Here is a 19490-nt window from a genome sequence, read left to right as displayed (position 1 = left end):
TTGAGAGGTTTTTGTATTCTTCTCCTCCCCCTGCCCAATTTCATTCTCTTCTCATTCGTAGTTTTTGCATCTGATTTCCATTTTAGATATAAACTAATAATTATTACATTTTAATTAGAACCAGAAAAAAGCTTAGAAGCTCTTAATAATGTTAATAAAGAGCAATTGCTGTCAGTGTAGATAATTTTAGGATTCATTTCCAGTTCAGTTCAGTTAATGAGGGAGTTGTTAAAAAGTCTTATTTAATCACTGGTAAATTGCTGTGCGGAAAACCTTAAAATTTTTACACACATGCCAGTTCATAAGCTTAGTCTTAAATTTATCTGGCAAATTGGACAGCACGTGTTTTAAGTGATAAATTAATAAAATAGCATATTAGGATGACATATTTGGAGAATTTATTAAAGATCGTCTGGTTTGGCTTCTTATATGATTTGTTACAAACCAGGATACTTTTGAGGGTGTAAAGGGTGGGGATGTGAAGATTATTTGAACTTCTATAATTTTTTGAAATTTTAATTTATTGACTAGCAAAACATTCACTGATAGATTTTATAATATTGGTAGACCATTACTATTCAAAACAATTTTCAAGAATAGATTTTTTTTTCTGAAATCCATGGATATTAAAGCAAAATTGTAAAACGTACTTGCTTTAGGGACACCTGGCTGGCTTAGTCGGTGGAGCAGGTGACTCTTGATCTCGGGGTCGTGAGTTGAAGCTCCACGTTGGACAGGGCTTACTTGATCATCCGAAAATTAAAAAACAAAGATTCATTATTTTTGGTACTATTTGTGTTCTCCAATCAATTTCTTAGCTGCATCTCACGCTAATACTGTGTCACTGGTGTTTTTTTAAAGACTGTAGTTTTTCAATATAATTTTTATTGTTAGGTCCCTTTCCCCCCTTATTGAGCAAGTTATTTAACCTTTCTGTGCTTCAGTTTCCTCATCTGTACATGAATAATAATAGCACTTACCTTGTAATGTTGTTAGGAGAATTAAGTGAGTTGACACAGTGCTAGAACAGTGCCTGGCAATTGAATGCCAAACTGTTACTCAAAGACTTAATGAGTGTTTTTTTTCTCCCCGCTGTGCATTTTTAGCTTGCCATTGATTTGTTGTAAGTGTCAGTATTTCTTATGTGTCTTCCTTTAAAAAAAATTTTTTTTAACATTTATGCATCTTTGAGACAGAGAAAGACAGAGCTGAGTGGGGGAGGAGCAGAGAGAGAGGGAGACACAGAATCCGAAGCAGGCTCCAGGCTCCGAGCTGTCGGCCCAGAGCCCGATGCGGGGCTCAAACTCACTGACTGCGAGATCATGACCTGAGCTGAAGTCGGACGCTTAACCGACTGAGCCACCCGGGCGCCTCTATGTGCCTTCCTTTTAGACCAAAGTTCATTGTGCACATGAGTTAAAGTGTGTATATTAAAGAATACAGTTTAAAGCTGTATAATGGTTTGAACCATGATAGAAAATTGTTACTAAGTTTTCAAACCAAGTCAGCCATGCGACTCGGCTCAACGCCACTGACCGCAGTGCATGCTCCTTCTGTGCTCAGCAGCTCTCACACTGTCCTATTTTACAGAAGAAAATATTTAAATAATTGCTTAACTTATTATTTTTTAACATCACAATCAAAATACAGTTTTTCCCAGCACCTTGAGTGGAGTGAACCCCCTCAAATAATTTCTCTGCTGGGAAATTCTGCTGACTTCAGCATCTCCTATTAGCGGATACACTGAGGAAGCTCCGGTGGGCAGCATGGAGCACATTTGCCCGTGATTCATTTCAGCCTATGGGAATGTCTCTTGTAAAGAAAGAGGCCCCATCCCTGGGGTCTGTGTCTGGGGATGGAGTTCAGCAGCCTGTGTGTGGTCCTGTGGAGAAATAGGTTTGCCCCAGGCCTTCCTGCCTATTTTTGCTTTCGTTGCTGTCCTGCCGTCCACTGTCCGCTCCCCAGTCCTGCCAGCCTCCTGCTGGCCCTTCAAGCGCAACTTTCCAACCCTTACCAATGGGGCACTCCTCTCCTGTCCACTCTTGATCCATGTTGAGTGTGTTTTTTGTTTTAAAACAAAAATTTTATTTGAAATAATATTAATTTATCCTTTTGACATAATAGTAAAAAAAAAAAAAAATGAGTAGTCCACAGAACTAAAACTTTTCAGTATGTGACAGCTAAACAAATTGTTCTTGGGTTGTTTTGTGTTTTTTTCACAGGTTGCACTTCATGAAATGTCCTTACCTTATGTACCTGTGTCTTCTATATGTATTTAGCTTCATCCAAGTGTTATTTCTGTTCTTCTCCATCAGTAATTAGTAAACTTTGAAAGCTTCCTAACTTCCAGAACTTATGCCTTATTTATTTTTAGACTAGTGCATATACTGATAATCATCAAAATTAATGTTAGTCAGAAATGTCATACCCATTTTAGGAGTTAAGCTCTTATAATTACTCTATTAATGCACATCTTTCAGCCTCGCATTCTATTATTCACTACATTACATCGGTAATGAACTTTATTTAATGTAATTGAAAGGGAATAATACAAATTTTAAAGGAATGACATTTTCTTCCAGTACTGACCGAACTTAAAAACATTGTCATCTGAAGGTTCTCTAGGGACTTATCTTACTAACTAAATAAAAAGCAACTCTTCCTTTATAATGAATGCTGCTGAAATGTTTAAAATACATTAAGTTTTTTTTTTAACTTCAATCTTATTTATTCTTTTAATTGACATTTTCTATGAAAAATTGTTTGATTAGCTGAGTCACCAGTGTGTTTCTGTTGTACTTGTAAAAATTCATGGGGTTTTATTTTATTTCTCAGGTTTTGTAAATAGATACATAGGGAAAAAATTAAATATAGGGAAAGACAGAAACCAACATTAACCAGAGTAGTTAACCAATTCTGTTTAACGATGGGATATTCTTTTCTCCAGAGACTGTTCACTGAACATATTTTATGTTAACATTAGTCAGTAGGACTCACTTAGGAGAGTTAATTCCTTGTGAGCTCCTGGAATTCCTAAGCCATTGTGTAGAAACTGTCTGGGAAAGACAAGCAGTTGAAGGATAAAACCATAGTCTCCTGTTTGGATTTGTACGATTGACATCAAAAGGAAGATGGTATGATCACTCTTACATATTTGAAAGCTGTCAGAGAAGAGATTCTGGATTTTTTTTCAGGCTGTCTCATGAGTAACTGGGAGAGGGAGAATGGTGAAGGAAGGCATACATGGGGGAAGGCAGGAAAGGACGGTGGTGGGTGGAAGGAGGAGGCAGGCTGACTTGGGAGCAGATTTTAGCTCAAATTAAGATCTTTCTAATCAGTACAGAATTATGTAAACTACTTGGTGAGGTCATGAGCCTTTCCATCTCTGCAGTTATTTTCTTTTTGAAATCTAGGTTGAAGAAGGATCTAAAAATATACGGCTAGGTGCACTAATTGGTTTGCTAGTTGAAGAAGGAGAGGATTGGAAACATGTTGAAATCCCCAAAGATGTAGGTCCTCCATCACCAGCTTCAAAACCATCAGTGCCTTGCCCCTCGCCAGAACCACAGATTTCTACTCCTGTCAAAAAGGAACATATACCGGGAAAACTGCAGTGAGTATGTTTATTTGGATGCTGATGTAAAAAAACAAAACCAAACCAAAAGTGATGGCAACTCCTCGGGTATCTTAATCATTATCAAACATCTTTGTACCTTATATATGAAGTGGCTGATCTTCCTTTTTTTCTCTTAGGTAACTGATGCCTAGGAATGATTATTTTATGTCATTGTTCATTCAACAAACAAATAGTTCTTGAATACCTGCCCTGTTCCAGGTAGTAGGAAAGCTCTGCTCACCTGGTGGAGAACAAAGCAGTCTGTGTTGTCCGTGTTGAACTTGAATTAGGTTTTAGCCTTCTGGGATGGAATTTAATATACCAAATTTCAGATCGTGTTTTCATCCATGGAATTCTAGTTACCATAATGTGAATTCCAGTTTTAAATGTATAACTGATGTAAAATGGAATTAGCAGGAGTGCCTGGGTGGCTCAGTCAGTTAAGCCTCCGACTTCGGCTCAGGTCATGATCTCACAGTTCCTGAGTTCAAGCCCCATGTGGAGGTCTGTGCTGACAGCTCAGGGCCTGGAGTCTGCTTCAGATTCTAGATCTCCCTCTCTCTCTGCCCCTCCCCCACTCATTCATTTCTCTCTCTCTCTCTCTCTCTCTCTGTCTCTCCCTCTCTCTCTGTGTCTCTCAAAAAATAAACATTAAAAAAATTTTTTTAAGTAAAATGGAATTAGCATCTTAACATGCATTTCTTTGCAACTATTCTGCATGTGAGTGTCTGACACAGATTAGAGCTCAATCTTATCCCTGTATAACACACTTAGTAAACACCATTTCATTTCAGCTTTGCATAGCTTAAATGGATGGACTCAGAAAATTCTAACAAGTTCATTTATTTATTTTAACATTCTCTATAATTATACAAAATTACTTTATAAGAAAAAGCTCTTCATCGAGAAGGGTCCTCTTATGAACCACTTTCAAACTTAAATAAAAGTGCAGAATTTTTCCTTTTTAAAAATTTTTTCCTTCAGCTTACCAATGTCAGCTTTTGTCAGAAAAAAATCCACAGTGATTTTGAAGTGCTGAGTTGTAAATTCCCGTCACTGTTTACACAGCACTTCTGACTGCTTTGCTTTAACTTCCCTTCATTTACCATGAAAATCAGAGGCAGGCTCCTGGCTGTGTTCACTGCTCTTCTCCTGTTGCAGAGACCACAGTGTGTACCCCGTCATTCTGTGACGATCCATCACTCAGACTTAATGAGTCTGAGACCCGGGGGTGTAGGTTATAAAGCAGCAGACCTGTGAACCGCACAGTGTTGGCCCACACGGTGATTTTCTTAAATAAAAGTTTTGAATTGGTTATAGTTAATCTTACCAAAAATCTAAAATTTCAGTTTCTTCTGAAAAATCTAAAGATTTGATAGCACTGAGTCCATAGCGCCTAGAGCTGTTTCCCTAAAATGGAGCAAGTACCACGTTCCTTCCTCTCCATTTTTTAGTTACACACTTCTGGACCCAGCCCCTTTTATTCAGTTTTCAATTTTCACATCTTTATCAAACTGTATAGTTATTTGTATCTGCTGCTTTGCCTAAAGGTCATAATCGAAGAGTGGACACTCAGTAGTTGTGTGGCCTTTTGGTATGTCTCAGTTTCCATGTCTAATAATCAACGTAAGTGTTTTGCCTCTTAACTCTTTGGAGTAAATCTAAAATACTGCTTTCATGTAAATACTAATGTCTTTTAAAAATATATAAAGGATACAATTCAACAACAACAAAACAAACAATTCAATTAAAATAGGCAAAGTAGGGGTGCCTGGGTGGCTCAGTTGGTTAAGCGTCTGACTTCGGCTCACGTCATGATCTCCCTGTTTGCAGGTTCGGGCCCCGCGTCGGGCTCTGGGCTGACAGCTCAGAGCCTGGAGCCTGCTTCGGATTCTGGGTCTCCCTCTCTCTGCCCCTCCCCCACCGGTGCTCTGTGTCTCTGTCTCTCAAAAATAAATAAACATTAGAAAATTTTTTTAAAAAATAGGCCAAGTACTCAAATATATATTTTGTCCAAAGAAGATGTATGAATGGCCAATAAACATGTGAAAAGATGCTCAGTGTCCCTAATCATTAGGGAATTGCCAGTCAATGCCACAGCGAGCTACCATTTCACATTCATTGGATTGGCTATTGTTAAAAAAAAATAATGATAATAATGTGTTGACAGAGAAATTACGACAGTTGTGCGCTGTTGGTAGGAATGTAAAATGGTGCAATCACTGGAAAACAGCATGGCAGTTCCTAAAAAATTAAAAATAGAATTACCATATGATCCTTTTCTCGGTATATACTCAAGCAATTCCTTTTCTCGGTATATACTCAAGCAATTCCTTTTCTCGGTGTATACTCAAAAAAGTTGAAAGCAGGAACTCAGAGATATTTGTATAACCATGTATAGCAGTGTTACTCACAGTAGCCAAAAGATGGGAACAACTCATGTGTCCAAAATGTGCCATATACATACAATGAAATGTTATTCAGCTTTGGAAAGGATGGAAACACTGACACATATACCATGACATGGATGAACCTTGAAGACATTATGCTAAGTAAAATAAGCCAACCACAAAAAGACAGATGTAATATGATTCCACTTACGTCAATTACCCAGAGTAGTCAGATTGGTAAAGAGAGTAGAAAGCTGTCTGCTGGGAGCTAGGGGAGTGGGGAGTTAGTGTTTAATGGGGACAGGGTTTCAGTTTGGGAGAATGAAAGTTCTGGAGATGGCTGGTGTAATTGTACTTTATGCCCCTCAATTGTACACCTAAAAATATTTTAAATTGTAAATTTTGTGTATTTTTACCACACACAGAAAAAATGAAGGAATGATTTATCTAGTTCCGTATTGATGTGTTTGATTAGGAACCATTTGAAAAATTATTACTTGAAATAGAAGCTCTCCTCTTTTGAATATTTACTTTTTTTTTTTTTTTTTTGAAAGAGAGAGTGAGAGCAGGGGAGGTGGGCAGAGGGGGAGAGACAGACAGAGAGACAGAGAGAGAGAGAGAGAGAGAATGAGAATCTTAAGCAGGCTCAGCGCAGAGCCCAACGCAGGGCTCAATCCTTGACAATCCTCATGACACAGGGTCATGACCCTGGAATCATGACCTGAGCTGAAATTAAGAGTTGGACACTCAACCGATTGAGCCACCCAGGCACCCTGAATATTTACTCTTATTGAAAGAGTATTTTGAAATAGTAACTAAGTAACTTTGTATGAAATGTTTTGGTAGTAAAGTAAACCAGATTCGTACAGATTAATTTATTTTACCGTGACTATCTCTGGGAATCATTTTAATTTCATTGTAAGTTTTTATTTTTCTAAGTTTCAGCAAAATTGTTGACGTTTATGTACATTTGATTCAAATTTAAGTGTTTATTGGTTTCCTTAATCTCTTCGTGTTTTCTTCTTAGGTTCCGTTTAAGTCCAGCTGCCCGTAATATTCTGGAAAAACACTCCCTGGATGCTAGCCAGGGCACAGCCACTGGCCCTCGGGGGATATTCACTAAAGAGTATGTTTGTGCTTTTTTTTTTTTTAATTAAAAAAATTTTTTTTAAGTTTATTTATTTATTTAGAGAGAGACAGAGAGGGCGGGCAAGCAGGGGGGGGGACAGAAAGAGAGTCCCAAGCAGGCTCTGCACTGTCAACGCAAAGCCCAACACGGGGCTCAAACTCCCAAAACTGTGAGATCATGACCTGAGCTGAAATCAAGAGTCAGACGTTTAACCAACCAAGCCACCCAGGTGCCCCTGTTTGTGCTTTTTGTAACAACCAATTCCATTATTTATCATGATCATCCTTTTCTGAAAGTATTTTAAGAAGAGCTTATTCAGTGTTAAGATTTAAAAGGATGTATACTGTTCTTTTGTATTTTTAGTTGCTTTGGCAGTGTAAAATTATATTCTGTGCAAGGGTTGTTTCTGAATAATTACAGCATTAGTGAAGAACAGTTCTAATTTGGTAACAAAGCCAGATCCTTAGAAATGGTGATAAATGCAGAAAATTAGAGTGCAGAGTGGTGAACCTTTGTATTGTTTTACGTTTACTTGAAATAAGTTAGCGATCACACTTAAATTTTTAAAACCTAGATATATACTTTTAAAAATACTTTCATTCTTATCTGTTTGGAATTTAGTCAATGATATGACCAAAGAGATTTCCGTATGCAGTTGGCCCTCTTAGGTCTTCTGTTGCACTGATCTCACTGTCCATGAGTTAGTACCTCACTTGCTTAGTACCACACTCTTAATTATAAATATTCTCAAGTAAGATTTAAAATTTGATAGAGTTATCCTTGCTCTTCTTTTTCAATAGACCAGTTTTCTTGGTTTATTCTTATTTTATTATTCTTCCAAATGAATTTTAAACCATTCATTTGCCCTGCTGACGGGACTCCGCAGGGGGATGATGGTGTTTTTATTGGGATTGTATCGCATTGTAAGTTACGTTGGGGAAGAAGTGATATCTTGATGATCCTGAGTCTTCCTGTTCAAGAACACTGATATGTTTTACCATTTGTTTAAATTTTGTTTCTTTCAGGAGTGTATGAGAACAGATAGCGCCTGCTCTATTCAAACTTGGTCTATTGGGAAGACAAAGGTTAATCCTTTAGGCATATGAACTGATGTAAAATTGCAGTAGTGTTATATGTTATATTTCTATGGCAGTAATATTAAATTCTTCAAATCGAGTTAATGTCTTAAAACAATATGCTTATTCCCTGTTCATATAATATTGATAAAAAGTGATCGGTGATACTGGCTTAAAAGTTTTTAAGTTGCGATGGGGCAAGGGTTATGAAACTATTAAGTGGCAGTGCTGGACCAAGGGACCTTTTTTTTTTTTTTTCCCCCATTGGTTATTTTAGTCTTCATTAAAGCATTAGTTTATGTTTGTGTATTATTTTTATGGGGAGCGGTACCTCCTTAATTCTTAGATAGTCTCATTTATCTGTATTATAGCCTTATTGATTTGCTCATCAAACATGTGTCTGTGGTTCTCTTAAACACATCCTGTGAAGTTCTGCCATACCACATGAGCAGGAAATCAGCTGTCCTGACTCCTGACTGAAAAAGAGCATCCTAGGCTGTGAATTTCTAGTTAAAGGACCTAAAAACGTAGCCATAAAAAATTAAAATTAAGTATCTCGATAGCCAGTTAAGCCTAGTTTTTCTCCCACATTAATCCCTATTTCGTGTCTACTATTCATACCTTAATTTTATTAATCTACTAGTCTATGCTTCAGTAAACTCCCTGTAAAAATGGGATAAAACATCTTTCTTCATAACCAGGGATACTCACCTATATTTCTGAGGGATGGGACAAAGAGTCTATATTTAATTCATTAATCATCGAGTAAGATTTGGTGAAATGTAAAATAATCATAGCTGTACCTTAGAAGGATTAATTTTGCAAATTTGCATAAGATAAATTGGAGTAGGAAAATACTTGAGGTAAGGAGATAAATTAATAAGCTTATAAAGTAATTCAGGTAAAAGATAAAAAATGCTTGAATGTGTATGGAAGAAGTAAGAGAGATTTCTGACGCAGACAGTGTTCTACAGACAGAATCCAGAAGCCTTCGTAAAGGACTGAATGTGGAGCAATAGACCAGGATAGCAACCAGTCAAGGACTGAAGTTGGAATTCTGATCCGGGTCATGAAATTTTGGCTCCATAAATACAATAAGGGCTTTGAGAAAGTATTTGTCTCAGTGGCGTGGGTGATGGGGTAGCTCTGAAGCTTATTATCAGTGCTGACGAGCCGCGCAGGCATCAGGGTCCGCGAGGTGAATGTTATTTGCAGGAAACACTTTGGAACTAGAGAGGGAGGTTTGGTAGGTAGTAGAGCAGTAGTTATAATTGAGATAATCAGGAGGTAAACTTTTAGAAGGCTGAAATTCCTGTTTTGGAGGATATCTAGGAACTGGATAAAAAGTTAAGAATGTGTGATCTGAGAAAAGTCTTTGAAGTTGGTGATCAGGTGACATTTTAGAAGGCAGTTCATTGGTGTGACAGCAGAGGAATGAAATAGTGCTTTCTTCATTTCTCCCTTCTCTTTCCATGTGTGCTTAATACATATGTGATGAACAAATACCTTTTTTTTATTTTTATTTTAAAAAAAATTTTTTTTAACGTTTATTTATTTTTGAGACAGAGAGAGACAGAGCATGAACGGGGGAGGGTCAGAGAGAGGGAGACACAGAATCTGAAACAGGGTCCAGGCTCTGAGCTGTCAGCACAGAGCCCGACGTGGGGCTCGAACTCACAGACCGCGAGATCATGACCTGAGCTGAAGTCGTTCGCTCAACCGACTGAGCCACCCAGGCGCCCCCAAATACCTTTTTTTTTAAACCTCAGTTGAAGTTATAACAGTAATGTAACATTTATTAAAGAGAACAAAATGGTATTGTCTTGCTGTATACCCAAAGGCAGCACTGTTAAAATAGAGTTACATGTTTAATGTTTTTGCTATCTTCCTCCTCCTCATATCCAGTTCTCTTTCCTGTCCGTATTCTTTAACTCTGCATCATAAGGGAGTCAACCTTTGGTCTTCAAACTTTGACACATTACAAAAGATTTCGTGAGAAGATCCTTGAAAGCATGCATTATTCAGGATTTTTGCTTTGTATGCTACTAAAGATGCCTGTGTTTTAAGTTTAACGTTAAGGTGGACTTTGGGAAAAACTTTGACTTGCTGTCATCTACAAAAATGGCATATTCTGATAAGATTGAAAAACTGCAGGCTTTGACATAAGCTTCCCCCCAAATCCCTTAGCACACATTCTTGGAATTTGGAGGGACATCCTTCCTTTTTCCACTGTTAACTAAAAATGCAAGTAGAATAGAAAAATCAGTTCCAACTGCTGAAGAAGTGCCTCTGATGCATTGTATTTATGAAGTAGATCCTAAGTGTTAGGGTTGCTATTTTAATGTTGCTCAAACATATCACTCAGAATATATGTTGCGCAAAAGCATATGGACTTTGTTTTTGCCTGCGTATGTAGTATTTTAGGAAAACGAGCGCTGGGGCCACCTTTAGAGAGAATATATTTAAGTTCTTTGCCTGTAACGTAACATCTTTGGTATATCTGTGTCTTAAATCATAGTTGTAGTTAATGTTTGTATTCATATCACAGCATCAAAAATCTGACCAGTGTGACAGGCAAGTGTCTGGCATTCTTGTAATAGTATTTCTTTTGAAAACTAAGTCATTGCCCACCCAAATGAATTACTCTCTAAGGGATCCTGGTAGAGAAGATTCTACCCTGAGTGAACCACCAAGGTGCCTTCTGCTGTTCTGCAGAAGTGTGTGGTGTATTTGTTTTTCTCCTAATTTTTAGAGCTTTTAATGCCTACCTAATTCTTCAGTCTAGTCTGATTAATTATTTCATGGACAGAATCATTAAAGTCATTCTCTGCATTATAGAAACTAAATTGTTGGCTGTTATTAAACAATAGTTAACATTCATACTTTACGAGGTATGTAAGTGTGAAATTAGCAATAAAAGCTGACTGTGAAGCAGTGGCCAGAATTGATTTTCTCTTTTCTTGTTTATGATTAATGACTTCTTGCTTTTATTCTTTACTAAGAGCTGTTCTACCCAAGAATCTTAATTACTACAAGAATGAAACTAAACTATTTTTTTTCTTGATAAAATAGTAATACCTATGCTGATAGTGTCAGTTTAGGGGCATCTGGTGGCTCAGTCGGTTGAGCGCCCGACTGCGGCTCAGGTCATGATCTCACGGCTCATGGGTTTGAGCCCCACGTCCGGCTCTGTGCTGACAGTTCAACCTGGAGCCTGCTTTGGATTCTGTGTCTCCCTCTCTCTCTGCCCCTCCCCCGCTCGCTCTTGCACACGCTCTCTCTCAAAAATAAATAAACATTTAAAAAAAAATAAAGATGTGTCAGTTTAGTGTGACCAGTCTTTTTTTTTTTTTTTTTTCCAACGTTTATTTATTTTTGGGACAGAGAGAGACAGAGCACGAACGGGGGAGGGGCAGAGAGAGAGGGAGACACAGAATCGGAAACAGGCTCCAGGCTCTGAGCCATCAGCCCAGAGCCCGACGCGGGGCTCAAACTCACGGACCGCGAGATCTTGACCTGGCTGAAGTCGGACGCTTAACAGACTGCGCCACCCAGGCGCCCCTAAGTGTGACCAGTCTTAAATCAGTGTATTCAGGCATTTTAGATTCTTTAGTCTCTTTACCTGTTATTTTTATCTGCTTATTTTTAACTGATAACTGAGAGTAAACTAGTGATCCCCATATAAAGAAAATAAAATGTATTTTAGATATGCCACTCTGATACTAAACTGTAATTTGATTTAAAACCCAGATTAGTAATAGGTTTTGTGAGAGAGATGTATTTTATATAATGGGAAGAGACTAGTAACGTTCAGCTGTGATTTGTAAGAGCCTTCAAAAGCTAAGTATCTTCTATTGAAGGCATTTTTCTGAATCAACAGAGAGGCCTTATATATCCATGCTCATATTTTTATTTATCTGGCTAGGGTTTTGGCTCATGGCATAAATCCCCAGAAATGATGCTGCCAGTCATTTACTTCATATGTAAATGTTATCATAATTAACTGGAAACTGGTGCTTTTGGTTCTAAATCTAAATTAAAAATCAATTTCCAAACAGAAGTAAGCTTGTTCTTCAAGGCCTTAACGGTACACAAGGTCATTCCCTAGGCCGCATATCTCCTCCTCTCCCCGGTCCTTTCTGTTCCCGTCACCGTGTTGTTGCCCATGCCCTGAAAACCAGCACTGCCTACGTTTACCTTTGGATTACATAGATTGCATTTTTTCATTCAGTCCCAGACTTGCTGTTAATCCTAGATGTGCTGAATTCTATTCTGATGTGTTCATGTGAGAAAAAATTATTCTGACTCTGCTGTGGTTTATATTTGCATACTATGTGCATAGAGGTGTTAGAAAAGTGGTAGAACGTGCACAGGCTTTGAAGTTGGCCATACCTGGGTTTGATGCCAGCCCTGGCGGCTGCTTGCTGCCCACCTCTCCAGCTTCATCTTTTAACCCCCTCCCCTTGTTCACTGCTCTCTTCGTGCCGACCTGCCTTCTGTCCTTAAGAGAGGCCTTTTCCCTGGCTGCTCTCCCTGCCTGGAAACATGCTTCTCCGGGCTCTTCTCGAGGCTTGCTCCTTCATCTTTCCACGTGAATACCACCTCCTCAGGCATTCCCTGACCATCTGCCCTATTTTATTTATTTTTTTTAAGTTTATGTATTTTGAGAGAGAGAGAGAGAGAGCGCGCAAGCAGTGGTGGGGAGGGTGCAGAGAGAGATGGAGAGAGAGAATCCACGCTGACAGCATGGAGCCCGATGCAGGGCTCGGTCTCATGAACTGTGAGATCCTGACCTGAGCCGAAATCAAGAGTCAGACACTTACCCTACTGAGCCACCCAGGCGCCCCCCATCCTCACCCATCACTCATCCTGTTATTCTGCTTTATTTTTTTCATAGTACATCACTATCTGTCATTTGTTTGCCTGATTAACATAACAGAGAATAAAGCTGTTTGATGGGAAGTGTCTTGTTTAACACTGTATCCTTGACACGTTTAACAGAGTAGGTGATTGAGAAATACTGACTTAGACTTGGAATTTAACCTCCCTGAGCCTACTTACTCATCTTTGAATTGGGAATAATAATACCTCCCTCACAGGCCTGGTATGAAATTATGTAATTAGCATAAACACAATACATACATAAGAGGCTAATTTTTCCACTTTTACTCCCACTTAAAAAAAATTTTTTTTAATGTTTATTTTTGAGAGAGAGAGAGAGAGAGAGAGAGAGAGACAGAGCACAAGCAGGGGAGGGGCAGAGAGAGAGGAAGACACAGAATCCTAAGCAGCCTCCGGCCTCCGAGCTGTCAGCACAGAGCCCGATGTGGGGCTTGAACCCACGACTGCGAGATCATGACCTGAGCTGAGGTTGGATGCTTAACCGACTGAGCCACCTAGGTGCCCCTTTTACTCCCACTTTGAATGCTTAGTTAGGGATCCAAGATGATAAAACATTTAAGGTTTCTTCGTCAGCTGACCTCTCATATTAAATGTCAGCTCTTTAACTTTGAAGTAAGTAAGTTATATTTGGTGTTAACTCCATGCACCCCTTTCTGGACCTGGTATAAAGCACGGACCCTCCTTCCTAAAAATGCTATTAGGACCCATTGAGGGATTCCTCTAATAATGTGCCCCAGGTTGGAGCATTCCTGCCTGGGTCAATTTTCTGTTGCTGCATAACATTACAACAAGCTTAGTAACTTAAAACGTTTATTTATCATCTAACAATTCTGTAGGTCAGAAGCCAGGGCCCAGCATGGCTGGGTTCTCAGCTTATAGTCACAAGGTTGAAATCAAGGTGTTGGCCCAGGGCTTGGGCTTCATCTGAAGGTTGGAGTCCTCTTCCAGGCTCACGTGGTTGTTGGCTGAATTCAGTTCCTTGGAGCTGTTGGACTCTAGCCCCTTACTGGGTCTTAGCCAAGGACTGACTGGTCTTAGCTCCTCGAGACCTCCTTCAGGTCCTTGCCACATGGTCATCTCCCCAGGCTGTTCACAAATGCCTGTTTACTTCTCCGGTGCCCGCAGGAGAGTCTCTCTCCATTCAAATCTCTTCTTGAAAGAATTTCTGGTTCCTTTTAAAGGGCTTATCTGATGTGTCTGATCCTGCCAGGGTAATTTTCCTTTTGCTTTTTGATTAACTTCATGTCAGCTGATTTGGGACCTGAATTGTGTGTACAAAATCCGTCACGTTTGTCACATAATGTAACCTAATCAGGGGAGCGGCATCCATCATACTCACAGGCCTACACAAGGGATTATGCAGGGTGTGTAACCAGGTAATAATTCTGTGTATACAAGAATGTTGGGGTCATCCGTCTCAGAATTCTGCCTACCATGTTGCCATATTAAGTAAAAAGGTTTTGTTCGGGGAAGGATAATTTCAGACATGCCCGGCAGATGCTAGGTTTTTCCCCTCAGCAATTCTGTCAGTAAACAATAACGAATAATTAACCGTGTTTGAGAAATTTAAAGGATGTAAATTGCCTTTAAATTAGTGTCACCCTGAAGTTGTTTTTAGATTACATAAAACCTTTTTGAAAAAGTTTTTAGATTAAAACATTTTTTTTTACTATAAAATTCTGTTTTTGAAAAGAGTTCTTTTAAATTGTCAGGTATTATAATTTTCGAGAAGGCATTTTGTTTAAGAAAATGTACTCTTTCATACCCACTATAACTTAGCATAAATTGAAAGCTTGGTATATTTAGTCATCCACTTACATCCTTTTAAAAAACAAAGATACCTTTAATGCAGGGTAAGTCTGTTACTAGTTTAGTTATCTTTCATTCTGAATGATGCTGTGGGGTAGGTTTATTTCATGAGATGATGCTGTTAACATTTTGAGCAATATTTAAAATGGTATGAGTTTCTGACCATAACAAGGTTATTTACACTAGAAAATCCAGTAATTTAGTAAATATACTAATAAAAGTCATCAGAAACTTGACATTTTCTGAATACCATGTGAAAATTATTTGACAAGTATAAAGAATGAGAGTATGGTTTAAGAATTGTTCGTCTACCAAATGACACCCCCCCCCCCGAGAAAAGGACTAATTTCCCTTTTAAAGATATCTACGCCCAAAACTTTGATATAATTCAAATTGTTTGGTTTTTGAAAATGTCCAAATATTGTAGCCATTGGGTGAATAATATGAATCAGCAGACCAGATAAGATTTGCTTGTGTAACTCAAGTAATTCATTTTGCATCACAGCCTTGACATCTCTCTATTTCAGTACCTTCCCTCCTTATCTCCATTTTCTAAATGTTCTCTTCTATTCCTTGTTGCTAATCGTGGTTATCTCTCTCTTCAGGGATGCTCTCAAACTGGTCCAGTTGAAAGAAACGGGCAAGATTACTGAATCCAGACCCACCCCAGCCCCTCTAGCTACTCCCGCAGTGCCTCTGCCCCCACAGGCCATGGCCACGCCACCATACACACGGCCGATGATCCCACCGGTCTCAACTCCTGGACAACCGAATGTAGTGGTAATATCATTTGAATAGATTTGTATGTTTTCGGACTTAAGTGAGAACTAGGAACCCAATCAATAAGAACCATTACTGTCTGTTTTTTGGGGTTTTTTTTAATTTATTTATTTTGAGAGAGAGAGAGAGAGAGAGACACATCATGAGTGGGGGAGGGGCAGAGAGAGAGAGAGAGAGAGAGAGAGAGAGAGAGAGAGAGAGAGAAAAGCCCAAGCAGGCTCTGCACTGTCAGCCCAGAGCCCAACTTGGGGCTCATACTCAGGAAACTGCGAGATCATGACTTGAGCCAAAATTAAGAGTCAGACACTTAACTCACTGAACCACCCAGGCGCCCCAGCTGTCTGTTTTACGTGTAATTCTACCAATCCATTTTAGTAGTAGCTAACAGTGATAAAGAAAAAATTCTCCAGATACTTCATGTCGTGCAGACTCCTAGCACAAACCCAGTTTGTGTGGTGCTAACTTTCAAGTCCAGTGCCATATAAGTAGGCTCTTTCATCATGCTGCTTTTCACGTAGCTTTTCTCTGGTGTGGTACTAATGGTTGGTAGCCACCACTAGCCCTCATCTGTGGCTGTTTTATTTTAATGTTTATTTTTATTTTTGAGAGAGAAAGAGCATGAGCGGGAGATTGGCAGAGAGATGGGGGGACAGAGGATCCAAAGCAGGCTTTACAGTGTCAGCTGGAGCCTGATGTGGGGCCTGAACTCACGGACCATTAGATGGTGACCTGACCCGAAGTCGGACGCTCAACAGGCTGAGCCACCCAGGCGCCCCTTGACTGAGGGAATTGATACTCTGACTGTGAAGAACTATAGAGACTGTATAGCTAGTCATTCTTTCTCAGATGGAGGCAGTAACAGCCCTTTTTTGTTGTCAGAATATTCCATTTTGCCTCTTTTTACCTCCCTTTCTTAGTATCTTTCATGTCATTTGTTTCCCATCAGAAGAAATGCAGGATAATCAGGTTCATGTAAAACTGAAAGGGAAAAAAAAAAACAAAAAACTGGGCACTTAAAAAATAAACAAACCTATCTTGCTCTTTCTGATGGAGAAATATATTCCAGTATAGTATTTTAAAGAATTTGCAAACAGTACAAATTTCATGGGAAACAATTTTTAATGTAAATTCATGATTCGTGACTTCATATACAAAAAATTTATGTGTAATCAAATCTTATGTTTTTAAGAAGTAGGTTATTCAAATTAGGAATGTAAACCTTACTTTCAAATTTTTATGGTATACAGAGAGCATTCATTCTATCTGAACAAATACTTTACTAACAAAGTGTTTAGTTTCCTAAGGACTCAGGTATATTTTTAGCTGCTTGATTAGAAGTGGCTGTGATCTAGTCCCAGAGTGGAGTGAAGGACAAGGAAGGAATCACAGGTAGTTTTATGTCCATCCTGCTTTTTGTTAGAGTTTCAAAGAACAGAGTGGAAAAGCTATAGTAAGTTATAGGAAGATTTTATTATCTCACTTAGACTTTTTATTATGAATTTTTAGGAAATATGATACTCATGTGATTTCTTTTTAAATTACAAACCAAAATAGAAATAGTTTGGCAGATTATCCAGTACATTATCTTTTTCTACTGCACACCATTTTTATAAGTAGGAATTGTCTGTTGTTGGTTTGTTGATGTGTTGGATGCTTTGAGTTTTATTAAGTGATATTTGTAACAAGCTGCTTACAGTGGTATGTGTGTGTCTGTCTGTCTCTGTCCCATACACACACCCATGGGAGAATTATTCATGACCTGGTAGATTTCTTTTTGATCATCTTATACAAAGTAACATAAGATTCTCATTTATAACTAAGACATGGATTTTACCAATTTTTTCTACAGTTGTATACTATAAAATTAAAGCTCTCTGGATTTCTTATATTCCTCCTTATACTAAGAATTTTTAATAGTATTTTTCCTCTGTTAATCTTTAATTACCAAGAGTTAAGTTACTGAGACTAGATTATAGTATTAGAATTTGCTTTTTCCACTTCCATTTATGGTTTAATGGACAGATTGCAATTTCTTTGCAGGGCACATTCACTGAAATCCCTGCTAGCAATATTCGAAGAGTTATTGCCAAGAGGTTAACTGAATCTAAAAGTACTGTACCACATGCATATGCTACTACTGACTGTGACCTTGGAGCTGTTTTAAAAGCTAGACAAAGTCTGGTCAGAGGTTAGTAAAGTTAAATTTACTTAATACAGTACATGTGCTAACTATTGTGAAATCCTTTACTTACAAAGGCACATTGTGCAGCTTTTTATTTTGGTTTCATCATCTGGGTGTATTTTAGTACTGAAGAAAAGAATTGGTTCACTTTTCTTATAAGAAACAAACCGATTCCATTGTATTGAGTAAATCATGTTTTTGGTATGATATCTGAACAAAGCAATCCTTAACATTTTAGAAAGTAAAAAATCCAAAATGATTGAAAAATGTTTTAGATTTTATGTATATCTTAGATATCACTCTTCTTTATACAAGTTTTAATTTTTTATATCTTTTTCAGAATGAACTTTCAGGTTATGAAATTTGTAATGTACCTCCCAGCAAATTAGTTAAAACTAAGGTTGCTGGGAGACTTCGGAATTTTTAGCATGAACTGATGTTTCTTTTCTTTTCTTTTCTTTTCTTTTCTTTTCTTTTCTTTTCTTTTCTTTCCTTTCCTTTCCTTTCCTTTCCTTTCCTTTCCTTTCCTTTTCTTTTCTTCTCTTCTCTTCTCTTTTCTTTCTTTCTTTCTTTCTTTCTTTCTTTCTTTCTTTCTTTCTTTCTTTCTTTCTTTCTTTCTTTTTTTCTTTCTGTATGTATGGCTTTGATTTCATTTTCTTGCTTTTTTGAATTGGCTAAGACCTCTGTCTTAACCTGCAATGAGGAGTATAAATGGCAAAAGCAGACATTTTTGCCTCGTTCTTGGTCTTAGGAGAAAACATTCAGTCTTTAATGTTAGTTGTAGGTTTTTTGTAGATTCCTTAAGTTGAGGAAATTCAAATTCCTAATTTGCTGAGAGTTTTAGGCATAAACGGATGTTGAATTTTGTCAAATGCTTTTGTGTGTCTTTTGAGATAATCTTTCCTTTTTCATTCTGTTATTTTGATGAATTATTTTGGTTGATTTCCAGATGTTGAATAAACTTGTATTCCTTGTATAAAACTCATCAATCATTAATTTTCTTATATATTTCTTCATCCCATTTTCTAAAATTTTGCTAAGAATTGTTATACCTGTGCACATGAATAATAACTACCCTGTGGTTTTCTTAAAGATGTTTGTTTGTTTTTTTCTTGGGTTTGTTACCAGATCTCACCGAATAAATTAGGAAATGTTTCCTTCTCCTTTATTTTCTGAAAGGTTTGGGTAGAATTGATTTTATTTCCTTTTTAATTATTTGGTAGAATTCACCAATGAGACTGTCTATCTAGGCCTTTGATTTTTTTTCTTTGTGGGAAGACTTTTAACTACAAATTCAGTTTTTAAAAATAGATGTATCGGTTTCTTCTGGAATGAGCTTGAGTAGTTTATGTCTTTCAAGGAATTTGTTCATGTCATCTAAGTGATAAAATTTTCAGTAGTCCCCCCTCATCCACAGGGAATACATTCCAGGACCCCCAGTGGATGCCTGCAACCATTGATGGTACCAAACCCTGTATATACTGTGTTTTCTCCTGTGCATACATACCTATGATAAAGCTTAACTTAAAAATTAGACATAGAGATTAACAACAATCATAATAAAATAGAACACTGTAGTAGAATACTGTAATAAAAGTTAAGTGAA

At 37.9% G+C, this 19490-nt stretch overlaps 1 protein-coding gene across 2 annotated transcripts in view; it reads left to right on the top strand.

Moving 5' to 3' along the window:
* The window catches only part of PDHX (pyruvate dehydrogenase complex component X), a 71988-nt gene that overhangs the window by 32480 nt on the left and 20018 nt on the right, over nucleotides 1–19490 (top strand). For both annotated transcript variants that reach the window (XM_027072907.2, XM_027072908.2), the window contains exons 4-7: nucleotides 3414–3613; nucleotides 7034–7132; nucleotides 15528–15702; nucleotides 17743–17890. In XM_027072907.2, the coding sequence (XP_026928708.1) occupies nucleotides 3414–3613; nucleotides 7034–7132; nucleotides 15528–15702; nucleotides 17743–17890 (622 nt within the window). The remainder of the gene's footprint in view (nucleotides 1–3413; nucleotides 3614–7033; nucleotides 7133–15527; nucleotides 15703–17742; nucleotides 17891–19490) is intronic.

This window comes from Acinonyx jubatus, chromosome D1 (assembly GCF_027475565.1).
Source record: "Acinonyx jubatus isolate Ajub_Pintada_27869175 chromosome D1, VMU_Ajub_asm_v1.0, whole genome shotgun sequence".
Lineage (NCBI taxonomy): Eukaryota > Metazoa > Chordata > Mammalia > Carnivora > Felidae > Acinonyx > Acinonyx jubatus.
This window is presented reverse-complemented; position numbering and strand designations above follow the sequence as displayed.